Source organism: Meriones unguiculatus, chromosome 11, assembly GCF_030254825.1.
Source record: "Meriones unguiculatus strain TT.TT164.6M chromosome 11, Bangor_MerUng_6.1, whole genome shotgun sequence".
Classification (NCBI taxonomy): Eukaryota; Metazoa; Chordata; class Mammalia; order Rodentia; family Muridae; genus Meriones; species Meriones unguiculatus.
This window is the reverse complement of record NC_083359.1, coordinates 111,437,741-111,464,757: the sequence shown is the minus strand read 5'-3', so window position 1 is coordinate 111,464,757 and position 27,017 is coordinate 111,437,741. Positions and strand designations below refer to the sequence as shown.

General features: G+C 47.2%; 2 protein-coding genes across 2 annotated transcripts in view; one reads left to right on the top strand and one right to left on the bottom strand.

The window, feature by feature from the left end:
- Positions 1-27,017, bottom strand: part of Lamb3 (laminin subunit beta 3) — a 152,863-nt gene that overhangs the window by 90,937 nt on the left and 34,909 nt on the right. The window lies entirely within an intron of this gene.
- Positions 455-25,597, top strand: Hsd11b1 (hydroxysteroid 11-beta dehydrogenase 1). Its single transcript, XM_021645459.2, has 6 exons — positions 455-740; positions 1,438-1,568; positions 2,344-2,455; positions 2,561-2,746; positions 23,477-23,620; positions 24,976-25,597. Exons 1-6 carry the CDS (start codon positions 656-658, stop codon positions 25,191-25,193), a joined length of 876 nt encoding a protein of 291 aa, XP_021501134.1. The 5' UTR covers positions 455-655; the 3' UTR covers positions 25,194-25,597.

The window sequence follows — 27,017 nt, the reverse complement described above, 5'->3', positions numbered from 1 at the left end:
CATTGAACTGGAGTGTGGGGCTTCTGTGGCTTGCTTGCTTTACTTTTCTTTTCTTTTTTCCTCCTAAGATATGCACATTTTTTTCTTGAGCTTATTTTGCTGTTTTTGCTGTAATTTTTAATTGCTTCCGACTGGGGGGTGGTGCTGAGGGTGAGATTTGGCTTGAGTTTCGCTCTATTTGGTATTACTCACATTTCCCCAAAAGCCTCACATTCTCCGGAGCTCTTAGGTGTATTCTCTCCTCTCCTCTCCTCTCTCTCTCTCTCTCTCTCTCTCTCTCTCTCTCTCTCTGACAAGCTACTCTTGCAAAGCAACTGATGCTGTGTGTCAAAGGATGTCACAGTGGGAGATGCTCAGTCACCGAGCCCTGCAGTCATGAGCCTGACCATCTGGAAGTCACCTCATACACAACAGAATGGAGTTAAACATTGTCCATTATGAAATCCACCATGCAGGCTGCCAGGGACGAATGGGATCCTACCCAAAGCCAATCGCTGCTCTGACAGGGAAACTGGCTAGTGTTGCCTGAGACTACTCCAGCCTCCCCCGTCCCTGATATCACAATTCAGAGGCTGCTGCCTGCCTGGGAGGTTGGAGAGAGCTCTGCAGGTTTTCCCTAGTGTCCCACAGGCTCGCTGAGCCAGGTCCCTGTTTGATGGCATTTATGAAAATATACCTCCTCCCCCTTCTGGTGCTCTTCTTGGGCTACTACTATTCTACAGATGAAGAGTTCAGGCCGGGTGAGTACCAATGGATCTCCTTTGGAGGAACAGGCTTAAAACCCAGGGATTCTGGAATGTTCCTAAGTATCTAGCTGCATTCTTGATCTCCAAGGCACTGAGGAAGAGGGGACCCTAAAATGGATCTGTAACCCTGTAGCCTCCAGCCAGGCAGGAGGAGAGCTGGGAGGGTAAGCTGTATGGCCAAGTAGGCCATCCTTTGCTTTACATCCAGCAGAGAATGCAATTTCAGATCCACAGGAGAGAAGGTCAGACACTTACTCAGCCAGCTCCCTGTGCTCCAATGGAGAGACTAGTGGCTGGGAAGGTGGAATACAGCAGTAAAAGGGTCACAGAGATGATGACGAAGCAAAGAGGCTGACATCTCTGAACACATGTTAGGGCACTTTTAAAAATCTCCTTTCAGTTTAGCAAAATTAGATAATGCCAGGAATCAAGCCTGGGCAGTTTAGCCAAACTCTGACCTCTCTGGCCTTGTCTCCATGATCGCTACACGTGGAGGTTTTTAGGAATAACGGCAGGAAGGCTCAGCTCTACACATCCACTCCAACCCCATGCTTGAGAGCCTGTCTGTGAATAACTGCTAGTGTTGCTTCAGTGGCTTGCAGCATGAGGCAGAGGGATCTGGGCCCACAACCTTTAAGTGTGGAAAGTGAACCAAGGCTTCGGGGTACTCACAGCCTCTGTGGTTCCCCAGAAATGCTCCAAGGCAAGAAAGTGATCGTCACGGGGGCCAGCAAAGGGATTGGAAGAGAAATGGCATATCTCCTGTCAAAAATGGGCGCCCACGTGGTGGTGACTGCGAGATCGGAGGAAGGTCTGCAGAAGGTGAGCATGCTGGAGCCACCAAGAAGTGGCCTTCCTGTGCCCAGCTGATAGTTCCCCACGGCCTACACTTCCTAAAGAGGTGCAAATGCCCACAGGAATGTAAAACTGCTGCTTTTAGACACACACACACACACCACACACGCGCATGTTGTTAGGCATAGAGTACTTTGGTTGTACATGTTCCTAGTTGTGCTGCTCACACACTACCCATGGACTTGTTCAGATTCACGTACTCGGGAACAGGGATCCCTGTACCTGCTCATGCATTGATGTCGCCATGCCCCATACACTCACAAAATTTGAAAGCCCTAGGTCATACCAACACTCACAGGCCCAGATCTGCCCCACAGAAACCTGTACCCACACCCGTAATGCACTTGGAAAACTTCTGCTCATAAAGCCTGCAGAGATGAGTCATGGACTTAAACTCCAACCCAGTGATGATTTATCCATTTAAGATATATTAGAGGACAATGATCATCCAAGAATATTTGTCCTTGGTTTTTTGAAACAGGGTTTCTCTGTGTAACCTTGGCTGTCCTGGAACTCACTCTGTAGATCTGCCTGCCTCTGCCTGGTGAGTGCTGGGATTAAAGGTGTGTGCCACCACCACCAGCTGGCACAAGTTAAGACTATTTAAGCCCCCCCCTCCACATACACACTGTTTCTTGTCTGAACAGCTCTGTGAACAAACTCTCATTTAAGCCCCAGTCACTCCAAACACTATGGAAAACCTACATCCAAGATGGCCACCATTTCCATGGTGTCTCTGCAGGTTGTGTCTCGATGCCTTGAACTTGGAGCAGCCTCTGCTCACTACATTGCTGGCACTATGGAAGACATGGCATTTGCAGAGCAATTTGTTGTCAAAGCAGGAAAGCTCATGGGTAAGCCCCGACCCGCTTTCCCGCTCTGGGTTTAGAGCTCTCTCGGGAGGGAATGGGCAGCACCAGCTCCCAGTGGCCCCCCTCAGCACAGGCCTCTCTTTGCAGGTGGACTGGACATGCTCATTATCAACCACATCAACATCGACCATATGTCTTTTTTTCATGGGAATGTCCACAGTGTGAGGAAAACCATGGAGGTCAACTTCCTCAGCTACGTGGTCCTGAGCGTCGCCGCCTTGCCCATGCTGAAGCAGAGCAACGGCAGCATCGCCGTGGTCTCCTCCATGGCTGGTGAGTGAGCCGGTGCTGGCGCAGGACATAGTAATGCTGCGGTCATGCTGCTTCTGTGGGGGCACAAGTTTACGTCAGCTTCCACATAGCAAAGTCGCATGGCATGAACTTGAAATGGCCACAGTGACACTGTGCAAAGGCCATTACCTCACAGGCAGGTTCTTTCACAGCGGACTCGGGGGTAAATTCATGAGGGACACGCATGTTGAAGGAGAGACACTGAGAAGAGTCAGTACTGGTCACAGTAGGACTACAAAGTCCCTGGGGAACGGGTAAAAAGCAGCATCCCAGGAAGCCCATGGGAAACCCAGTGTGTGAGGCCGGGAGAGGTGAGGAACAGGAAGGCAGCTGAGGCATGGCCACCTTGCTCTGCTCACAGAAAGAGCTGGTCATAACAGACAGAAAAGGCTTTGCGTCTACCAAAACCAAGAGCCCCAGGGTGGCGAGGTCAGTGCACACAAAAGCAGTGAGAGTAAAACACCTTAAGGACAGACGGTAGGATGGCTGACTGGGAAAAAATGAGCTGACCTGGAGAAAACTGCCTGGGGACAGCGGTTCCCCACCTTCCCAGTGCCCCACCTTTAAAGCAGCTCCTCCTCGTGTGTGGCGACCCCCAAACATAAAACTGTCCCATTGCTACTTCATAACTGTAATTTTGCTACTGGTATGGATTGCAATGTAAATATCTGATGTGCAGGAGATCTGAGATGCCTCAATCTGTGTGAGAGGGTCAATCGCTCGACCCTCTCAGGTCCCGGGTGTGCGTGGCACAGCACCAGAGTGACCGCCTACTGATCGCCGGCCCTGGTGTGAGTCCCAGGACTGTGGAGGAGGAGCAGGGATGTCAGTCTATGCTGGGGATTCTTCTCAATATTAATTTTAGCATCAAATGTAAAATTTAGGCTGAGCTTGGTAGGCCTTTACTCCCACCATTTGTAAGGCAGAGGCAGGCAGGTCTCTGTGAGCGCAACATCAGCCTGGTCTATATAACAAGCTATAGGCCAGTATGGGCTATATAGGGAGACCTTGCCAAAAAAAAAAAAAAAAAAAAAGGAAAATTGTGTGCAAAGAAACACTTTCATGGCTGACACCCTGCAGCATGGAGTTCTGCATGGTAGAGTCATCCAAAGACATCGCCAAGAGGCTCCAGAGTTGAGGATTCCTCCTGGACTCAGGACAGAAGTCCTATGCATGTCCGCTGATTAGCAAAGATGTGGTTGGAAGGTCAGAACACAGTCTTATAAAAGTAGTTCTGACATGAGAAAAACGGCCTAGGAGACCACAGATTAAATATTTCGCAAATGTCAGTTCTCCTTGAAATGCATAAGGCCATCGGTGCGGCAGAGCACTCCTGAGTGGTGACTGGATAAAGGGACAGTGCGTGTGCCCCCACCAGCAGAGTGATTGATATGCACCCCTGCGCCTCCAGCTCAGGCTCCAGCCCCTCCTCACCCACGGCTATGCTGAGCTGAAAGCAAAGGAGGGCTTCTAGACGCATACTGAGTGGGAGGGCACTGGCACATCCCCAGAGGATCCCGACACTGGCCAAAACCTGTTCGGCCATTCTGTGGGTAGCTTTAATGATTCCTGGCTCTGTTGATGAACCAAGACATGAAACCAAGCGAAAGCTGTTTCACTGTTGCCTAGAGAATTTAACTTCCATAGGATGTGATCTAAGTGTGCTTGGAAGGAGTGTGTACCGATGATGCTTAATAATTAAGCTGTAATCATTTCCAATACCTTTGAATTTGTTTTTGTTTTGTTTTTGGCTTGTTTGTTTTCCTGAGGCAATTCTGGGTACTGACCTTCACAAGGATTTGTACTCTGTCTTATTCAAGCTTGGCTAGCTCCTTATCCCTCTCTGAGACGGTGCCTATGCTTACACCCATAACTCAGCACCTTTCCTGGCCCTAGTGAGCAAGTTCTTGTCTTCCTCATATGCTGTTACATTAATCAGTTAGCTCCTATAAGTAAGAACAAATTCATCATGTCTCAAGTGAGTCTAAATTCATTTTCTCCTATGACAAGCCTTGAGTAGACAGCCAAGGCTGATCAGTTAGTCCTATCCCATGAAGCTGTCCAAGAAACAGCTCTGCCAGGACTACCAGGCCTGAAGTGTTATGTTTGTCTGCACATCCAAGAAGGCTTCATGTTATATCTGAATTCTAGCTACAGGAAATGAAGGAAAATTCTGAAACTTGTAACCTTTGGCCACAGTGGGCTAGAGACGGGATCTAGTGTATATTCAAAACTAAAAAACAGGTCCGCCCTCTCCAAAAGAACACAAATGTTGCTAAATCCCTCTCCTCCACACCATCCATGCCAAAAAACACATCAGAGCGGAAGAAAATGATCCAAGTACACCTGTCCCAACACTCAGGACACTGAGGCAGGAGGATTGCCATGAGTTCCAGGCCGTTCTGGGTTATAGTTTGGGACTTTGGAGAGAGACGGAGAGAGTGAGAGAGAAAGAAAGAGAATAGCCTACAAGAACATGTTTTCTCCAGCCAGTCAGTCTTCAAGGCTACCACATGTACGAATCCCTGTCACCACACACCAACACAGGGTTGGAGGACAGGCAGGCTGAGGAAAGTACGGAAAAACATGCCTAGCTGGTATCTCTGAAACCAAGATGCTAGCACTTGAATTTTCTTTAAAAAAAAAAAAAAAAATCACTGGGTTTGAAGAAAACGCTAGAAAATGTGTGGGGAAGGCTGTGTAACCGTAGCTAAAACGGGTCTCCTGTGTTTCATTCTAGAAGGTACAGCCGATCCCACTGTTGGGTCCCCTGGTTCTGTGGGCTCCATAACCGTGACACATTGTGCCAATCACATGCATGGCACAGGAACTGGGCACCTATGCAAGCTTTCCTACCCCTCCTCAGAGTGTGATCTCCTCCAAGGAGTCAGGCTCAAGCCTACCTTCCTCCTCTCTCCACCCTTCACTCTCTCTACGAACCCTCATCTCACAGGAAGTCTTTTCAGGCACACTGGAAGAAATTCAACAAATCCTCTGTCCTCACTGCCTTGTGAAAAGTTATCTTCAGAAACTGTGCTCTTGCTCGCTCTCTCGCTCTGTGTGTGTGTGCCTGTCTGTGTGTCTGTCTGTCTATCAGTCTCTGTCTCTCCTTAATATCCCAGTATTACTAACCACTGAACAAAGGATACACAGCTGGGTAGATATAAGTGAGCCAATATGAGTTCTTCCATGGCAAAGAAAACAAAGGAAAAGTTTGAACTGAAATTCCATGTCATAATAAAGGACTGTGTTTCTTAGATCAAAATTAAAATACATCAAAAGAACACAGAGCCTTGTCAACCACCTCTATGTTCACACCTCTCATTCAAAGCTCCCTAACTATTATTTTTTAAAAGATCAACTTTTAATATACCTCTGAATGGATGGGTGGGTGGGTGGGTGGATGGATGGATGGGAGACAAATCTAATTTTTAATCCTATCCAAATGCATTTGTTCTCTGGCATATTCAGCCATCTACAGAGTGTTCAACAGTGCTTTAATGAAGTTGTACAGTAATTTAGGCACACTGTCAAGGTTAAATATTCCCTAAGTCAATAGTACATTAGCGAGAATGAAATCATTTGCTGGACGGCAACCTTCATGGCAGCTGAGGGCTGCCTGTGTGGTCTAAAGAAAACTTAAGAATTTAACAGCATGGGGAGGGGAGGAAAAAACAGGTTTCTCGACTGCACAGGTCAAATAGCAGGATTCAGAAGCTTCCTAATGTTTTGCATAAAGACAAGAATGTGCAGATGTTACTCTCCTTCAGCTCTGGTCCTGTGGCTTTCAGATGATAAACCAGCTCCTCTGTGAGATGCTGTAGCTCAAAGAGGTGGATGTGACCGGGTGTGGTTGCCAGGGTAGGAGGTCATGTTCACCCTTTGCCCAACCTGTTCTGATTGCTCTAAGAAAATGTTCCCATTTACCCCTCAGTCCAAATAACCCATAAATACTTGTCAAGATGAGTGGAAGCATTCCGGGTGCTCTGGCCTTGGAGTGTTCTGGGGGCTAGAAATATGTAAGGTGAGGTATGTGTAGAGTAGCTGGGTTGTTAAGGCGCTGGAAGAAAGCCAAAGGGGTCAGAGTGAGGCTCACTAAGGACCCAAAGCCTCCGAAAGTCACTGTGGACAGACTAAGACAATGCTCTTGGACAAGACCCGAAGGGTTTCGGCATTAAGAGCTGAATCATCCCACGTTCCATCTGCCCCAAAAGGAGACAAGGAGATTGGAAACCAGAAAGCCTCTCTGATGAGAACAGGACAACATAACATTATCCATGACAACTGCTTCAAGTTTCCTCTTTACAAGGCTGGGTGGCCTGGCGTGGTGATGCATTCCTACAATCCCAGGCCCAAGGAGGTGGAGACAGGGTGTGGAGTGAATTTCAAGGTCATAACAAACAGGTGGTGGAGCTGACACCCTCAAAGCTGCCTCACTGCTGGCCACAGCCTTACTCAAGGCCACATCCCGGTGAAGATATGAACTTTCTCCTCGTAGCTGAGGGGTGTGATAACGCTCCCAGCAAATAGCATCTTATTTGGAGGTACCCAGATAGAAAACTCAAGCTTAAAGAAAGAAGATGGCTGTGCCTAAATGAGACTCAACACAGATTCACATTTAGGTTTAAAATCTGGCTCCTGAATTTCTCAACAAAACGTATGCTGTAAGATAAGGCTGTCCTCAGAAAGGGAGCAGAGTTCAGAGGTGAGCTCTGTTCCCGTGGAAGACTAAGAACAGCAGGCAAGAGCAACCGGAGACACGATGTCATCAACTTTTGAAGTCACATCTGTGCTATAACAGTAATGGCATCCACACAGTGACAGTGAAGGGTGTGTTCAAGCTGCAAACGAAAGTCACTGGCAGCCCTGAAGCCCCTGTTACAACCCCAGAAAACACCTTCCAGGGCTAAAAAGACAAGGACAAGATGCTACAACTCTTCAATGTCCTGACCGCCCAGATCATCCAAAGCAAGCTTACTCCTTGCTTTAGCATCCGCCATAGGTAATACTATTGAACCACAGCACTTGAAAGGCTGAGGCAGGAGGACTGTGAATTTGAGACTTTGGAAAGGACTGTGGGGCTTCTTTTAAAAGTTTGAAGTGTTTTATGTTGCTATATATAACATGAGAATTGGGGGATGAATAAGAAAAGAAAGGTTATGGTTTAAGAGAGATGTGTTTCTGTGTCAAGTTGACTTTGTCTCCAAAGAGAAATCAGAAAACAAAAAAAAATAGGGCTAGAATTATAAGTCAGCAGAGTACTTGCATTCCATTCAAGAAGCCCTGAGTTTGATCCCCAGCACCACACAAGTTAGGTTCAAAGCTACTTTCTACTATGCAGGGAGTATCAGACCAGGCCACCCTAGGCTAGAGACCGAGGAGGGAGGGGGAAAAAAGGAGAGAAGGGGGGAGAAGGGAGGGAAATGAAGAGGAGGAGGAGAAAGATGAAGAGAAGGACAAAGAGGAAGAAAAGGAGAAGGAGGAAGAGAAGGAAACAGCTTCCTGGATCAGAGCCCCTGAACTGGCAGTTAGTTAGTTTCTTGATAAATTTGTAGCACTCATCTGAGTGGAAAATGGGATAAGTGGAATAATGGAAATATTTTGGGGTCATTTGTATGCATTACCAAACTGCTTTAGAATGACAGAACACTAGACAATTTAAAAAGACAAGAATAAAGCCCAACTATGTACTAAGAACCATGCTTCCTTTCCATGCTGAGCACAAACCTTTGCCTCATAACTTGCAAAGTCAACTAATGTTTTTAGAGCTTACTGTTTTGAGGTTAAAAAAAAAACATTAAATAAAAATAATATTTAAATAAAGTTAGTACCCACAACTTGAGGTTTTTTTGTCACAGGGTGGAATGGGTATAGGACAGTGTGCTACCTAGTTTTACAGCAGCTTGACACAAGGAGAGTCATTTGTGAAGAGGGACCCTCAGGTGAGAAAATGTCCCCCCCAGACTGGCCTGTGGGGCATGTTCTTGATTGTTGATGACTAATATGGGAGGAGCCGCCCTGGGCTGGCTCTGTGAGAAAGCAGGCTGGGCGAGGAGCAAACCAATAAGCAATGTTCCTCTGTGGCTTCTTCTTCTTTCCCTCCTTGAGTCTCTACCCTGGCTTCCCTGGGTGACAGACTACAAGCTGTAAGATGAAGTAACCCCTCCCTCCCCAAGTTGCTTTGGTCATGGTGTTTTACTACAGCAATAGAAACCACACTAAGACAGAAATTGGCACAGGGGAGCTGGCTATTGCTGTATTGCCACACAGACCTGACCATGTTTTAAGAAGGTTTGTGGAAGGACTTTGGAACTCTGGGCTGGGAATGCCACGGAATGTTGGATTTAATGTGCTGTTGTGGGAACTTGGAAGAGAGGAATGCTGACAGCAATGTAGACGATGAAGTCTGGCTTGTGAAGCTTCAGAAGGAAGTGAGAGCCTACCAGGGCCGAGTGAAACCTTTGCCTTACCGGTACAGTTGTCCATACAAACACATTTACAGCTCTTCCTACAGCGCTTCAAATGGAGTTACGTACTTGGTGCTTAATCAGAACTGCCTGGTATACTGAGGTTTTTAATTATAACAGGACTCATCCTTAGAACAAGCATGAACTATACTGCTGTCACGGAAATATGGAGACTCTGAGCACCATGGTAGAAGCTGAAAAGTAATGGAGGAAATATCACTATACAGAATTACCTCCAGTTCTACTTCCAGCCAAGGCTTCATGGGAACTGAAAAAAAAAAAAAAAAAAATACCCAGAAGCACATGAGGCGCTGAACACTTTGTAACTGAGACTATGAAGCAGATTTCACCAGCAAAACAACTAAGGCAAAAGGAATCCCCACACGGATGTGATGATCCATGCTACTGTGCTCTTACTCTATCTGGTACAATATTGATAAGACATTACTAGAAGATGAGGAAAGTTAGCAACTGGTGTAGGTGACTTGAAAACATCCTTTAAGAAATACTGCACAGTAGGGCAGAGACAGTTCATCGGCAAAGCCTCTGCCATGCAAGCCTGGAGTCCTGAGTTCAGCCCTGCACAGTAAGGTAGAATGAGAAAGTTGACTCTATAAATTGTCCTCTGACCTCCATACACATGCCATGACACACACCCATCCTCCCACACATATGACATACATACTAGGAATAAATAAGCTTCAAAGGAATTCTGCACAGTAAAAAGCAATATTGCATAGAGGGGGAATGATACATGATTTAAAAAAGTAAAACTACATATATATATATATGTATATATATATATATATATATAGAGAGAGAGAGAGAGAGAGAGAGAGAGAGAGAGATGGCTTCAACTAATGCAGAATAAGAATTCCAGAAGAGTTGTACTTTTGTTCTACTTGAGGCTGTTTCTTCGTATGTAGAATAAAAATGCATCTTATAACTGTTTGCCTCTCAGAGTTGATGAAACGCAATTTTATCACAGTGATAAGGACGTATCTTCCTGAAGGGCAGGCACACTGTGAGTTCGTGATTCCCCACCTCTAACAAATATAGCAACAAGAATACTTTTGATTGAATCTGTGGTAGGATGGCTTGCTGGTGTATGTGCTTCGGAGTCCATGGTTTTTCTTGGACTGCAAAGGAGAGGCTGGTCTACATTCCTCATCTTGTCTGCCTAGGCTTTCATGGCAGGACTTGCTGATGTGGACACTGTTGTCCCTTTGGGTGGGACAATCCAACATCATTGGGACTATGTGGCATGCTATGAGCCACTCAGAAAAGATGAAAGGAATGGGGCAAGTGTCCTTGCAGAGGAAAGACAGACATAAGCAAGATATGTAGAGGAATATTAATCCATCAAGATGGCTGCTCTGGCAAAGGATCACATCCAAAGAGCTGGGTCTGTGTGATCCAGGTGGAATGCAGACATGCCCCACACCTTTAACCCCTCTGGCTGGAATGCAGACACACCCTTAGTACACACCTTTAATCCCAAACCATGTAGGCAAGGTTAGTTTGTAGAAAAAGAGCAGCCAAATTTTTTGGTTGATTGGTTTGGTTTTTTGGAAACAGAGTTTCTCTGTGTAGCCCTGGCTGTCCTGGACTCATGTTGTAGACCAGGCTAACCTCAGAGTGATCCACTTGCCTCTGCCTCTCTGAGCGCCAGGATAAAAGGTGGGCGCTACCACACCCAGCTGGAAGCAGCCATGCTGGTGATTTCTAATTGAAGTGTTGACAGAGTGATAAATCAAAGATTTGACAGAATGAGTCAGAGATAGGAGACCCTCAGGAGGACAGCACAGGAAAAAGAGGTTAGATACAAGCAGTGAGGGAGACAGTTGAGCCCACTGCAGTCAGTCAGCTGGAAGTCAGTGAGAATCAGTGCAGTGGAGTCGAGTTTGTTCTGCAGTTCGTGGTGTTCTGCCCAGTTCACAAACCCCAAAAGACCAGGAATAAACAGACTCTGCTGTAAACACATGAGGGTCTTTTTATTGTAAATTGCAAGCTGCGGCTTGGGGCCACACATCCCCACCTCCAAAGCGGTGGGAGCTGAGCACCCCGCGCCCAGGTTAGTTGGGTGATATATAGATTCTGATACCTCCCAGCATGCCCAAGGCAGGGGCAATTCCTGCCTGGCAAGCATCTATTGGTCAAAATGCTACATTTTGAGTTGATTTGCTAGAGGAAGGTTCCCAGACCATAATGACCTGGTATCCCTCCCTAGGGGTATGGGCCAGTTTCCTAGCAACTGTTATCTCTAGTGGGGAAAGAATGCAGTAAGGCGGTCCTTCCCCTCAGGGCATCACTAGACTTCTCCACCCACATAGTTCAGGCCTTAATTAATAATAGTTGCTAATTTTTAATCTTTTTGGTCTCTCACTGGCAGTTGAGTTCGTGAGTTTGGCAGGTCAGCAGAGGTAGTTTAAGTCAGAGAATAGGAAGGATTAGAAGATTAGAAAATAATTGCCAGAGAGAGTTTGAGGCCAAGCAGAGCAATTCAGTCAAAAGTCAAGAGGAGCCAGATAGAATCAGTGAACTTTGAGAGGAGCTTAAGCCAAAACAGCTGAGTTGAACTAGCCAGCCAGAGTTCAGAGAGCTAAAAAGGGTGAGCTTATTTTGTAGTAAGCCTCTGGGACAATAATTACATTTGGCAAATAAAAGTTATTTTACAATGATGGACCAGGATTGTGTCAAAGAGCAGCAGTGGTAGTCTGACCATTTGCCAGAGCCCGACAGCAGAGTCGAACGGTTCTTGAGTTGGGAGTGAGGATTAAAATTAATAAACTAACACACAACACACAGGGGACTTTTCTAAGAGGCTCCAGACCCAACCACCCAGCAGCAGCAGCCTGACTTTTATTGCAGAGAGCTTTTAAGCCAGAGTAAAAACAGCTCAGAACAATGGGTTAAATTCACAAGGAGGTGAAGCAAGAGGTGTGATCTTCACAAGCTATCCCACCTGCTGTCACAAACAAAAGGAGATGGACTTGCAAATTCTTCCCTGACTTCAGTGAAGGCCTGGTAAAAGCAGTCTCTCCGCTGAGATTTAAATATCAAAGCAGCTGCCAGAACAATGGCTCCAACAACCACTAGAGACAGAGTTAGATAAGGAATGTCCCCTCACAAGGGGCAAAGAGTCAAAGCCTAAAGCGGAAGTGTACATAGCACTGGGCACAGGGTCAGAACGAAGAGAGGACGGGGCCGTGGGCCACCTACTCTGGAGTAAAGAGGGTTCTCCTGTGGCCTGGATGGCTAACAAGGGCTCCCATGTGCTGGGTGGAGAGGCAAAGAGAGGACAACCCCAGACAGAGCCAACCAAGGATACCTGGAATGTGCTGAAAACAGAAGCCAAGCTGGTGTTCTGACTACAAAAAGAGCGAGAAGTCAGAGAGCTTGTGACCTCAGGCTGGCCGTCATGTGGGTTAGTTGTTAATGCAGTGTTTACAGAACATGGACATATCTGCACACACAGACACATGCACACACACATACATACATACACACTCCCTTCGCTGCCACTGAGATACCACAGTGGGTCCCAGATCTTGTTTCTCAGCCACTGAAGGGACCCAAAGCAGCTCCTGGACAGAGAGAGGAGAACACAAGTGGATACCGAGTCTACGGTGTAGCAGCCAAGGCCCTGGGTAAGATCCCTAGGACTGGAAGAAGAAAGGAGGGAGGGAAGAAAGGAAGGGCAAGCAAGCTTAAAAATCTTGTTTTGCCAGTAAGTAAAGAAATGCTCAGTGGCTGGAGAGATGGCTCAGCAGTTAAGAACACTGGCTGCTCTTCCAGAGGACCCAGGTTCAATTCCCAGCAACCACATGGCAGCTCACAAACATTTGTAACTCCAGTTCCAAGAGATCCAACACCCTCACATGGATAAATATACAAGCAAAATACCAATGCACATAAAATAAAAAATATTTTTTAAAAATGTAATAATATGTGCACAGAGGCTGACCTTTAAAAGATCCCCTGTCTGGGGCTACTGCAGCATTAAAATAACAATAATAAAAATTGATTATAATCTATTACATGCCATAAAAAACAGCAAATTCATGGTTATATAATCACGTGAATAAACAAATGGAGATGACCTCTCCCCCACATAGTGGAAGGCCAAATAACACAGGGAAAAGGACACTGGAGAATCACCAGTTAGCAACCATTATGGTAATCATTTAGCCAGGACATATTAATGAATGCTAAAACCAGAGGGTGAAGGTTTAATAAGAAATAGGGCATTTATATAATCTCAAAGTGCTACCTACTCAATGGCAAAAAAGCAAACAATTAATACAAAATTAGCCAAAGAACCTGAGAAGTTACTTCCCCAAAGAAGATACTTAACTGTCCAATGGAAACACGCGAACATGTTCAACATCTGTAATCACTAGGGAAACCCCAAGTATAAGGGGGTACCAGCCCACATCTTTTAGCATGCTGCTACCTTGACAGGCAAAGGGGATAGAGGAAGACAGAAAGAAAAACAAGGGGAAGGAGGAGAGAAAGAGGGAGGGAAAGAAATGCAGACTATTTGGAAGCTCGGTATACTAGGAATGGAAAATGGTATAGCTGTTGGGGGCGGTGGGAATGGGGGCACAGCCACCCCTCAGAATATTTAAAAATAGTACTGCCACATAATCCAGCAGCTCTACTTGTGGGTAGATACTCGGGGTTAGAATCAGTCTCAGAAAGAGATCTGAAAACAGCTAAAATTCAAGAGCAACCCACACAGCCACAGAAAGATGAGAATTCACAGGAAGTCCTAGCCAGGAGGAAACCCTGAAACACACAGACAGGCCGCAAACAGAAGGAGAAGGTACTGGCAGCAGGCTGGTGGCGCTGGGCCGAGGGGAGGGAGAAAACGGGGGTTGTTCAATGGGTATAGAGTTTAGTTTGCACCATGAAAACAGTTCTGGAGATGATAGTAGAAGCTATTGCCCAACAGAACTGTACCTCGTGGCTCTAAGCTGTGTTTAATGATGGTTAAATACTTTTGAAAAAACTCACTTAATGTACTTACTGATTACAAGATGAAAGAGCAGTTAGTTCCATGCTGGAAAAACCTGAGTGTTCCTCCTGAATCCAGTGACCCATGGTTAAGATCACCGGCCACAGAACCAACTGACTGGAACCACATTATCAGTCTTTAGGGACGGGAGGTGAAGAACACAGAATTACTCTGAAGCCTACCGGAAGTGCATAGCTCAACTCAAATCATGCCAGAATATCAGACAAATCCAAATGTCAGGACAGTGCCATAAATGTGCTGGTCTATGTTCAATGGCCAGCTTCCCAGAAGGAAACTTTTAAAAACCTGATCAGTAGCATTTCCATAGTGTAAATCGTTCATGATTGTCATAGGCTGACGTCAATGTGCTTGCAAAATTCATAAACATTGAACAATCAGCTCTTGGTATCTGGCAAGAGCTAACCATGGCATATTGGCTAGTACAGGATACCTGTGTACCTGTGCCTCCCAACAGTGTCAAAGCCATGAACTTCAGTGACAGGCTGGGGGATTGTTTCAAATAGAAGTGGACTGTCAAGTCCCAACATGCAATGTAACACATGATCTTTGGGGTGCTTTTGCTATAAAGAATACGGTGGGGAGAAGCATCAGGGCTCCATGCCTGAGGATTATACAACAGGCATCTGTTAGCATCCCTGCAGTGGGCTGGATGACAGCCCCTGAAAGCCAGCATCCTAACCCCATGAAGTCAAGACCTTCTTTAGAAGGATCTTTGCAAGTTTAACCGAAAGAAGGCTCTTGAGCTGGAATCACCCTGATTACCCACAGGAGCACTAAATCCAACAATAAGCAGCCATAAGTGACAGGACAAAAGATGAAGGAAAGAGAGGCCTCTTGAATATGCCATCAGAGACGAGAGCAGTGCTGACATCCTGCCAGGATTCTCTCTTGGAGCCTTTGAAGGGAGCATGGTCCTCTCAGCTCACCAATTCACACATGGCCAATCCACAGCTGTGAGAATAGGTCTCTGCTATCTTAAGCTACCTACTTGGTCACTAGTAGTTACAGAAGCCGGAAGAGTTGTTGGTATAATGTTCTTTTGAATGTATACACCTTTCCCTTGGTCATTCAAATGCTGATTTCTCCCCCCACACACACACACACTCTCTCTGGTTTCAATCTGGATATTGCATTGTGATACTTATTCTAAGCATCCTGTATCAGCTTTGTGTAAACAGGCCAAAATAAAGCAACTAGCTACAATGTTGTACAATGGGAGGAGCCAGAGGACAGGAAAGAGAGGAGGAGTGAGAGGGCAGGAAATGAGTGGGAAGAGAAGGGGTGAGAGGAGAGCTAAGAGAGGAGCAGAGCTGGAGGACAGATCTTGGAGCGACATGGAGAGATGGACTGGACCTAATATAGCACAAAAAGCGAGTATAATGTGGGAAATCTAAATGTTAGGAAACTATGAGGGCTTGGAGGTTTAGGATGGAGTAACTATTGCCCAGCATTGTAAATATTAATTACCACTTACAACAAAGAGTTGAATGGGTGGTTTCATTCAGTGTCACGCTCATACTGTGATGGAGCAGGACAGTGTCCCTCTGTAGAAGGAACGGACACTGCAGTATTCAAGGTGGTAGGACATGGAGTTAGCACCGACTTCCGTAACAGGAATTTCTCTCAGAAGGTTCATGGGGGCTGTGTGTGGTAGTGCACTTGGGAATGAGGCAGGGGGATCAGGTGGTTCAAGAGGCCACACCCAGCCAGCCTGAACTAAACGAGACCCTGTCTAAAGGGGGCTCAGGAAAAAAAAATAATTTCTTCTATGTACAATCAACTTTGCTACAAGTTTGAAATTATTTTTAAAGAAAAAAAGTATTCTCCACCCTATGAGCCCAGTGAGGTGGAGAAGGTTGATTCTGTGGCACCGAGAACTTGACTCTGAGCAAAGCACCTACAGGCTTCTCAGTTAAAACTGCTCCAAGCATGTCAGCACACCCTCTTCACATATCACCTCTCTGCATGGATTCTGGCTCTGGCAGGGTTTACTGGCAGTTGGACAAGGGGCTCCTATAGATGTCATTGGTAACAATGTGACCTTTCCTCTACTGCCCACTCAACCCTGTTCTGTGGGAACCTGGCCTTCCCAGAACACGTATGTGGCCTAGTGGCCCTGACATGATACAATCCTTTCCTTCTCCAGCTGCTTCTGTTAGGCCCAGCATGAGCCTAATTTCCAGAAGGGATGAAGAGAATTCAAGAGACCAGATCTCATCATTGAAGAGGTTTATTTTAACCATTGCACAATGGGGTCACCCCTGCTGATCAGCAAAGAGTGGCACCGGGAGACAAAGGCCTTGGGTTTTTAAAGGACAAGGCATGGGAATTTTTAGGGGGTGCAGTCTTGGCAATTCAGGATTGGATGAGGAAGCTATAAAGTAAGATAATTGGTTAGTCTTAGGTGCTCAAGCTTGGCCAGTCCTGCCAAGTGTGGATGCGGCTGCAATTAAAGGTGGGGGTGGGGGTGATTAGCTCCTCCCTGAAGATTGGGGCTGTGGGCTTTTGAGGTCAGGGGCTACTCAGAAGAAGGACTGAGGCCATCTGGGTTGGTTGCTAAGAAACACAATCTCGAAGACAAGGGTCTGGCCATTCTTTTTGCTGAGTGAAGGTCATTGCTTGCTCGCTTTTTTATATCTGTCCTCACAGATAGGGTCACATTTCTCCAGTCTCTGGAAAGGTACTATGAGGCTTTAGCTTAACCTGGACCTAAAACTCATAAATATAGGCTTTAGAAGACATATAGGTTACAAAGTTAGTCTGATCCTTTCACTTCTTACCTCAAGAATGGTCTCCCTTGGCTGGTTAAAATGTCAAGACATGTGTGACTTAACTTTAGCACAAAGCCTTTCCTACACCATGCCAAACAGTTTATGTGAGGAAACCTCTGCATTTGCACCTGGTAAAATAGATTAAGATGCCTCAGAAAGCCTGAAAGGGCAAAACTCCTTTCAAAACCTGGATTCTTTCATTTTCTTTTGAGACAGCGTCTTGTGTAACCCAGGGTAGCCCCATGCGTGCTACGTGGCTGAGGAGCACCTTGAACCCCCGGCCTTCTCGTTTTCCCTCCTGAGTGCTGGGGTTGTATCTCTGCCACCATGTGTGGTCTATGTGGTGTATTATGTGGGGAAATATTCAAGAATAGTTCCTGGAATGGGAAACACACTCATTAGATGCCCAAAGTTGTGTCGGAAAGTGCTGGGGGCAGGGAAGCTATCTTCTCCCTGTTTTTACATTCTTCCCCAACTTTCTTTCTGTATGAGCCTCTGGTGCACAACCATTAACAGCAGTTCCTAAATGGAGAATCTAGGGGGACAGGGGGACTGAAAATCAAGGGTTTCCTCTCTGTAATCCAGTGAGGCTTTATTGTCTAAGTGCAGAAATAGTAACATTGGCTTCCCAGGTACCCCAGGCACCCCCGGGGGGGGGCTGTAATATTCAGCACACCCACATCGCCTTCTCAAATCCACTTTTCTGATGGTTGTAACACATGTGCCCCAGGAGCTTTAGGTGAGTGTTCTCGGGTGTGGAAGGCCTCTGAGGTTTACTGCTGTTTCCCTGCTCACAGACGCCCTGCCCCCATCCTTGCCTTCATTTCCAAAGACTCTAAGCTTGCCTCCTCTGGATACAGTTTCCTGGCAGTCTGGTCCTTTAGATTTAGAACAAATCTTTCTCTCCTGGTCCTTTAGATTTAGAACAAAGCCTTCTCTCCTGCTGTCTTTTAGCAATGCCTTGACCAGTTCCACAGACTCACGCCACCACGTCTTTCCTGCCCCCATCTCCACCCCCAGCCATAAGCAAAGTCTGACCTCCTACAGACTTGTCCAACACCGCCCTCTCTCCAGAACAATCTGGAAGAACAAGGAAGGCTGCAGGCTTGAGTCCCGGGGTTAACAGAATCCAACCTGGTCCACTCATAGACGGAAACTGAGAACTGTTGATTTTAACACAGATCAAATGCAGGCTTGTGAAATCTGAAAGACAAAATGTTATGGGTGTAGGGACGGGTACAGCACGGGAACCTCAGGCATGTTTTTGCCATAATGGCTGATAAATGATCAATAATTTTCTCCTAGTCTTGACCCTTGCTTAGTAATTCTATGTTTTGTTTTGTTTTGTTTTTTGTTTTTTTAATTTTTAAAGGCACCTAACAAACCACATGTGATGGTTAATGTTAGTTGTTGTCTTGATAGAATCTAGAATTACCTGGGAGATGAGCCCCCGGCATGTGTGTGGTGGACTGGTAATGCTGATATGGATTGTGGATGGGAAAGTTCCCCAACTGCTTCAAATGAAAACACAGCTGAGCGCCAGCTTGAGTCTCTCTCTCTCTCTCTCTCTCTCTCTCTCTCTCTCTCTCTCTCGCTCTGGCTCTCGCTCTCACTCTCTCTCTCCCTCTCTCTCCCTCTCGCTCTCGCTCTCTCTCACTCTGGCTCTCACTCTCTCACGCTCTCTCTCTCGCTCTTTCTCTCTTGCTCTCTCTCCCTCTCTCTCTCTCTCGCTCTCACTCTCACGCTCTCTCTCGTTCTCGCTCTCTCTCGCTCTCTCGCTCTGTCTTTCACTCTCATGCTCTTGCTCTCTCTCGCTCTGGCTCTCACTCTCTCTCTCTCGCTCACTCTCACGCTCTCTCTCTCCCTCTCGCTCTCTCTCTCCCTCTCTTGCTCTTGTTCTCTCTCACTCTGGCTCTCACTCTCTCTCCCTCTCGCTCTCTCTCTCTCCCTCTCTCTCTCTCTCTCTCTCTCTCACTCTCGCTCTCTCTCTCTCTCTCTCTCTCGCTCTCTCTCACTCTCTCTCTCGCTCTCTCTCACTCTCTCTCTCGCTCTCTCTCCCTCTCGCTCTCTCTCTCCCTCTCTCTCTCTCTCTCTCTCTCTCGCTCTCTCTCCCTCTCACTCTCTCTTTCTCCCTCTCTCTCTCCCTCTCTCTCCCTCTCCCTCTCTCGCTCTCTCTCGCTCTTTCTCTCTCTCTCTCACTCTCTCTCGCTCTCTCTCGCTCTGGCTCTCACTCTCGCGCTCTCTTTCTCGCTCTTTCTCTCTCACTCTCTCTCCCTCTCTCTCGCTCTCACTCTCACGCTCTCTCTCGCTCTCTCTCTCGCTTTGGCTCTCTCTCGCTCTGGCTCTCACTCTCTCTCTCTCTCTCTCTCTCTCTCTCTCTCGCTCTCTCTCTCTCTCTCTCGCTCTTGCTCTCTCGCTCTGGCTCTCTCACTCTCTCTGACTTTTGACTATGGATGCAATGTGACCAGCTCCCTCAGGTCCTGTTGTCCTGTTGCACTTCCTGATGAGACAGATTATAACCTGAGCTGTGGGCTAGAACATGCTCCTTCTCCCTCGTGTTGCAACAAAAGAAGAAACTAAGACGCCATGTGTGATGCTCTGATTCCCTCAGGAAGACTGCATCACTTGTGACTCCTTCCCTGCCTCTCCTTTCTCCTTTCCCCCTCTTTTCTCACCACCTTCCTTTTCTCCTGAAAATCACTTATGATGCATCTTTGTTTAAAGCTGAGGCCTGAGATGCAGGGAATTTCGTGAATGAACCAAAACGGCTGTAGGAGGCTTCTTGCTTCTATAGCTGAGTTGTTACCACCCAAGCATAAACACGTCAGGTTCCACAGTCTGTATGCTCACTACGCTAAGGAAGGTGTAGTGGGTGACAAGAGTGTGCCCCCAGCACAAACATCCCCCGAGACCTATGAACAGGACTTTACCTGAGCAAGGGTCCTCCAAGATGTAACTCAGATACCAGCATGAAATAATCTCAGATTCTCTGAGTGAGCCAAACTCCAATAACAAGCATCCTTGTAGAAAAGTGAGAGACAGAGGAAGATGAGGCACAGCGGGAAAATGATGAGAAGACCAGAAATGGGACCCAAGTATCAACAACCCCACAGCACAAAGGAGAGCATCTAAGCGAGGGCCTGAACCTAACAAAGGACTTGCTGCTGGAGTCCACAGTGGGCTTTGGCCCACCAAGCTGTGAGAGGGGGATTATAGCCGCGGTCTTCAACCTATGGTCGCATATCAGATGCTCTGCACACCAGATATTTGTATTACAACTCATCACAGCAGCAAAATCACACTCATCAAGTAGCAAAGAAATCATTTCGTGGTGGGGTCACCACAAGGTGAGGAGCTGTGCTCAACAGTCTCAGCGTTAGGGAGGCTGAGAACCACTGTAACAGTGGTTACAGTGTAACAGTGTTACAGTGTTAGCTGTAACAGTGCAGCAGGGCTGGGACTGGATTTGGCAGGGTTCCTGGGAAGTGTGACTACAGAGAGCAGGGCCCAGCAATGACAATAAGAATAAAGAAAACTAGAGGCACCTGTAGAGGAAACAGCATCAGAGGGCAGGAGTCTGGGCCACTAGACACAGACCCGAATCTGTTTTTTTCACCAGTCTTTCTAACTTTGAGCAATTATTCAGCCTTAGACCTTTAAAATGAGACATCCGGCCTGTAAGGCTAGGCGCTTCCGTGGTTCTCCGTTCCACATGTCTGCCTTCTACAGCGGCTTTTGCTGACTTTCCTTTCTCGTGTCTGCAGGCAGATCTCCAAGTCGTAGCCTTATGTAACCTTTTAGCTCAAAGCCAAACTGCAGGAATTAGAATCCTTGTGTCATTTATTTCAATTTCTTGAGGAAGGCCACGGCATGCAGTCAAGCTGTGTGTGCACCGCCTGTGGCCTGGCACCCTTCTAAGGCTGGAAGAGGGGTCTCTGAAGGAGGTGTGAAGGGGCAGGCAGGTGTTTCAGCACCAAGCAGCTTTTCAAGTTTTACATCCCATCCTCCAGGCCTTCCTTTCACTGTGTGCGCCTGTTTTCCTGAATTAAGTGTCTCTTGAGATGAGAACTCACCCTTCCCTTACTGTCTCATCTTACTTTCCTCATGTATTCTCTGACGTAAAAGAATGGCATTTTCCATTCCCCTAAGTAATTAGCTATTTGTCCCAACATGACTTTTTGAATAGCTTATACATTCCTTGCCGATTTGAATACTAACTCTGTTGACAACAACAGCATTCTCTGAAAGGCTCAGAGTTTGTAGTAGGTGTGTTACATGGTTGTTTCAGCTCAGTAATGGTGTTATCCACAAATTGTAATTAAGAAGTGCCACACCTGGAATTTACACCCAGGCCACCTGTCTCTAAAACTCATATTTTAGGCATATACTACTCCTGTAAGTATTCTGAATCTTTTTTTTTTTTTTTTTTTTGCTTAAACATTAAGGAACATTATTGGCAGAACTGGAGTTCTAATGTAGGGCAGGCTGTACAGCTGACCCAGTTCAGGCTGTGTCCCATGGTCCTCTTGGCTCTCCTTGCCTCCCTCTGTGTTTCTCCCTCAGCTGACAATGAGCTAGCTGCAGCAATTCCAGCCCATATAAATGCACAAAGTGTTTATCAGGAGAGGAAGGATTGCTCCCTCAGGAAACTCCCAGAGGGAAAAGAACTCTGTGAAACACACCAACAAAATTCTCCTTTTCTCTTTGGTCCAAACTGGGTCCCATGCCTATTCCTGTAGCCGTCCTGAGTTACAGGATAAAGCCACAGCAACATCAGGTTTTTCTTTCACATGGGCTATCTAACACAAGGTCTGAGTCCAGCCCTCAGGTGATGGAAGTTAAAAAGAAAAGTGAGCAAAGAGAAGGTAAGTCAGGGCTATCGGTGGCGGAGCAGAGCCAGCAAGGCCACTTCAGGGCAGTGTCTTAATGGTGCCTTCTGCCGCATGGTTCTAGATTAGGAGCCATGACCATCACCGCCACCTTCAGACAGCTAGGAAGAAAGAATGGAAGGCAGAGAGAGACTTCCTTCCACCTCTGCTTGCTGACCACTGCAGAGCTTAGCCACCTGGCTGTGACTGGCTACGAAGAGTGTGTTCCATCCACTCCATTCCAGGAAGCTGTGTGCCCAGAGAGAAATCAGGCTTCCACTGCTATGGAAAAGGGCAGAGACATACTGAGAGAACAGCAAGAGCACCACAACCACTAGAAACATGCACTTATGGCTGCATTTTACATTTTGTAGGAAGTCTGTAATTGTCATTTTAAAAGAAAAAAATGAGTGTTCTTTACAGAAACACCACAAGATCCTCGGTCTCTGTAGTATATTAGTCTCTCTGGATTTGTAATTTTTCACAAGTGATGCAGGCATCAAGTGGCCAGATATATTTCAAGTGTGTTAACTGCTCACTTTAATAGAACCGTTAACATTCTTTGGAGGAATAAAGACAAAATCCAGATTCTGTAGTGCATGGCTCAGGCTTTAGGATAGGAGAGAAAGTGTTACATGCGCAAGAGAGGGAAGCTGTCCACAAGATGGGCTCTAACTGGGCTGGGCTTCCAGAGCTAGCACACAAGGAGTTATAGTCTTCCTGTTGGTGCTCGGAAGAGAGCCCACAGTCTCAGATCTCCTCTGTTCCATCCATAAGGCATGCAAAGAGCTCATCCTTTCTGTCTGTGTCCACATGTCCCTCAGCTACCAACGTGATGAAAGTTCAGATTTTGTGTAAAAGTCAAACGTGGGTGTTTTATCCCCTTAGTGCAGAAAGGAGACAGGCCACGGAACTGGCCCTCTAGGATCCGAGCAGGAGACAGCAGCTGTGAGAACGTACAGCTGTATTGAAGACCATGTCACTTCTACGTTGCTTAGCATCGGCCAGTCTCCCTCCTGTGACGAGCTGCAGCTCACCCCATACACCTGTCTTAGTCGCTTCTAGCAAGGCAGCTCTTCTCAAGGAAGCATCGAATCAGGAGCTTGCTTACAGTTTCAGATCTTAGCCCGCAGTCACCGTGGTGGGGAGCAGGCAGGCTGGTGCCAGAGAAGCAGCTGAGAGCTGCATGCTGAACCTCAGGCAGCAGGCGGAGAGAGGAGTGGGGAGGACAGGAGAGAATGGGCTTGGTGTGGGCTTGAGAAAACTCAAAGCCCACCCCGTGTGACACACATACCAAGGCCACATGCCTAAGCTTTCCAGCATCTCACCACTGGGACTAAGCATGCAAACACACGAGCCTATGACAGGGGATGGGGAAAGTCTCATGCCAACCTTCACACCTCTAAAAACCTAATTTCTAGGTTTTCAGAAACGTAATTCCACGGGATAACTTACAAAATAGTGAGAAACTGAGATGCAGCGGCTAGGGAGAGCCCTTGGGGTTGCCAGCCCTGCTCTGTCTAAGGCCAAACTTTATTACCAAACTTCTTTCATCTGCCATTTAGGGAAAATGACGCTGCCCATGACTGCGTCCTACTCTGCAAGCAAGTTTGCTCTGGATGGGTTCTTTTCAACCATTAGGAAAGAATACGTAATGACCAAGGTCAACGTGTCTATCACGCTCTGTATCCTTGGCCTCATAGACACAGGTAAGAAAAGACCCTGGATAAATGACCACAGGTTTGTCTGTCAACACTAACATGTGGAGAAGGAGGGTCCTGTCTCCCTGGGGGTGCTTTTCTCCTCAGGGGCAATGCGCTAGAGACGTAACTGGAGGTGTTGGCCCTGTCATTCACTGAGGCACTTCTGTGGCTGGTGGGGTCTGGCCAGCTTCACCTTCCTGAAATCCTTATGCTCACGTGAGCTCCCTGTGGCCACTGTTACTCTACAGAAGCTCCCAAACTCCTGTGCACTTTTCTTACTGCCCCAACAGTAAGGAGAAGATGGTTTCATGGGCCTCTCAGTATGATACACTGAGAGGCACACAGCATCCAACAGAAGGACATTCCTTAGACACAGTGACAGTATCTTCAAAGAATCAAGGCCATGAGGGACAAAAGAAGAGAAAGGGAGAGGGAAGAGAAAAAGAAAATAACCTTCAGACTAAGAAAAAAAAATAGGAGAAATTAGTACCGTGTATTCTCCTGGACACATCCCAGAGCCTAAAAGGGGCCCTAGCAAACAAAACAAGCAAGCGGCCAGCACTGTGCTGCACCTGTGGCACTTGTTTCTGTCCACTGCACAAGGTTAAGCGTGATGGTGACACTCAGGAAAGATGAGGGGTGTGGGAAGACACGTTTATCTAAGACACATCCAGGGCTGTGGGACAGTTTTGTTTAAGGAGTGGCAAGGTCCTGGGGCTGTAGCTCAGTTGGTAGAGTGCTTATCCAGTACTCATGTGGCCCCGGTTCGACCCCCAGCACCACATAAATTGCAATCCCAGCACTCAGAAAGTAGATCAGAAGGAGCAGAAGTCGTAGGCGCTCTCAGCTATGTACTGAGTTCAAGGCTAGGCTGGGCTCCGTGAGACATGGAGATGAAGGGAGGGAAGGTATGTCTGAAAGACATGACCCTGCAGGAAGAGAGCACAGTCACTGGCTGCTCCTGCTCTGTGGCCGTGCTCAGTGCTGAGGGGGAGCCAAAGCCTGGTTCTGCTTCCCTTCTGTAACAGTGGACCAGGCCACACTCTCTCTGCCATCTACATTTCTCATCACTACTTCGTCCTCATTCTGCACCCCGCATCAGTGTGTCACCCCTCCAAAGCACGCACAGAAGCGCACTTGCGCCCCCTGCTGTTGCCTCCCCTGCCCACAGACCCCCATCCAGGGCGGCCACTGCTGGCCAGTCCGCCCTGGCCCACACTGGACACACCCAGTTGTCTAAGGTGCCCAAGAGCATGTGGGGCTCAGACAGGAGCACACAGGGCCTAACAGCAGGAGGTCTGCGGTCCCCATCACACAGGCTCTGCTAACCCTGGATAACCCACTTTTCCTGTGGCCCACAGAAACAGCCATGAGGGAGGTCTCTGGGAAAATAAACCTCCCAGCTGCTCCCAAGGAGGGCTGCGCCCTGGAGATCATCAAAGGGACAGCTCTGCGCAAAGACGAGGTGTACTATGATGCCTCCAGCTGGAAGCCCATCCTGCTTAGGAACCCAGGAAGGAAGATCATGGAATTTCTTACCTATAGGAAATATAACCTTGAGAACATTGTAAACAACTAGGAACTCCTGAGGCATGGTAAGAGGATTTGGAAGAGTTTGGCCTGATATTTCTGTGATTCCCACCCATGAAATCATCTTCCCAGAGGCACACAAATTGTGGGGTACACCATTTCATCACAAGAAGAAATTCCTCCAACACCTGCACAGTGAAAATGTAATCATAATAAATCCACGACCCACTTTGGACCCTGCAATTGTGCATGTGGTAGCAACCACGGATATAAGCAGACGGGAGTGATATCAATGTCACCTTGTACAGAATGATGAAAGGAAGCCTGATGTACCAACATTAAGTAGAATAAAGGTAATAGCTACTTTGTAAATGTAAATCTGGTAGCTATAAATTCAGTTTATTCAGCATACTTTCTTTTAAATTATAAACAAATGAAAACGTCCATTTCCTATTTTGTGTCCTGGAATTTTTATCAGAGGTAGAGAAAGTACACTGTTCTTTTAGCACACATCCTGCCTTTACTGTCTCTCTCTTCCAGATGCCCCTCACACATCTTCATGTCGCTCATTTGGGCATGAACCCCTGAGGCAGCTCAGGGGGCTCATGGGAAATCTGAGTCCCAGACTCCATCTGTTCTGTGCTGCTTAACCTAATGGCTCCTAGGATTCACGGGCATCTGTGCATGGCATGGGGGTGCTCGAGCAAGGGGCCGTAGCTCAGATCTGGTCATCCATTTGACATACAAATCATCAGACACTTTCCAAACATCATGTGCCTACAGTGCAGTGGGAGGCAGAGCACCAGCCGTGTTGACAATTCCACAAAGTCCTCAGCTGTCAGGCCACAACAATAGGATGTGGCAGTTCATGGTGGGTAAGCTCAGTGCCATGTAATGAGAGGACCAGGGGGGAAGTGCTTACCACACAGTATAACAGCCTTAGCCAACTACTCCAAACCCACAACAGAAAGAGAAAGACTCAGAGTTGTCCTCAGGCCAGACGGCGGTAGCTCACACCTTTAATCCCAGAATTTAGGAGGCAGAGGTAGACAGAGTTCTGATTGAAGACAGCCTGGACTACAGAGCAAGTTCCAGGATAGCCAGGGCTATACAGAGAAACCCTGTCTCAAAAAAAAAAAAAAAAGAGTTGGTCTCAGACCTCCACACACATGCTATATGCATACACACACAGAGAGAGACTTTCAAATAACAGTTTAAGGGTTGTGGCTTAACAAAGTTTATAAGTCGGAATGCGGAAGTACAAATGAGCGTGCAGTGTCTACAGCCCCTTCTGCTTAAGAGGACAGAACTGTGATCCAGGGACAGGAAGACGGGAGCATGTCACCTGACAGGATCTAGGACAGTCCCTGGAGGAAGCGGTCACCCTACTCAGGTCCACGAAGGGAGAGCTGGGGAAGCAAATGCATGACTGCCCTCCTCCTGCTCTCCCTGTGTCCCGGCTCCCCGAGTGCGGAAGAGACAAAGGAGTAGACAGTTTTAAGGGGCTCAGGTCGGCTTTCCGGGCACCGAGCAGGATGCTGAAAGGCAGAAGGTGTGAGGGGAGTGAGGGTGTGAACGCTCAGCAAAAATCCAGCTGTCCCAAACATGGGGCTTCGCTGGTCGAGGACGCTGAAAGCTGGAAGCTCAGGAAAATCCTGTCCTCCTACCTCCAAACCCCAGTGTCTAAGCAGAATATTTCAGGGCCTATCAAAAGCCAGGTGTGGCTGCCATCTGAGCTCCCAGTTCATGGGGACAAGAGGGCGTTGAGTTGGAAGCCAGCTTAAGCTACGTCATAAGAATGTGTCCCAATTTGAAAAAAAATAAAAAGGAAAAGGGGAGAAACCCAGAGTTGACTGAGCCTGCCAGCCCCAAT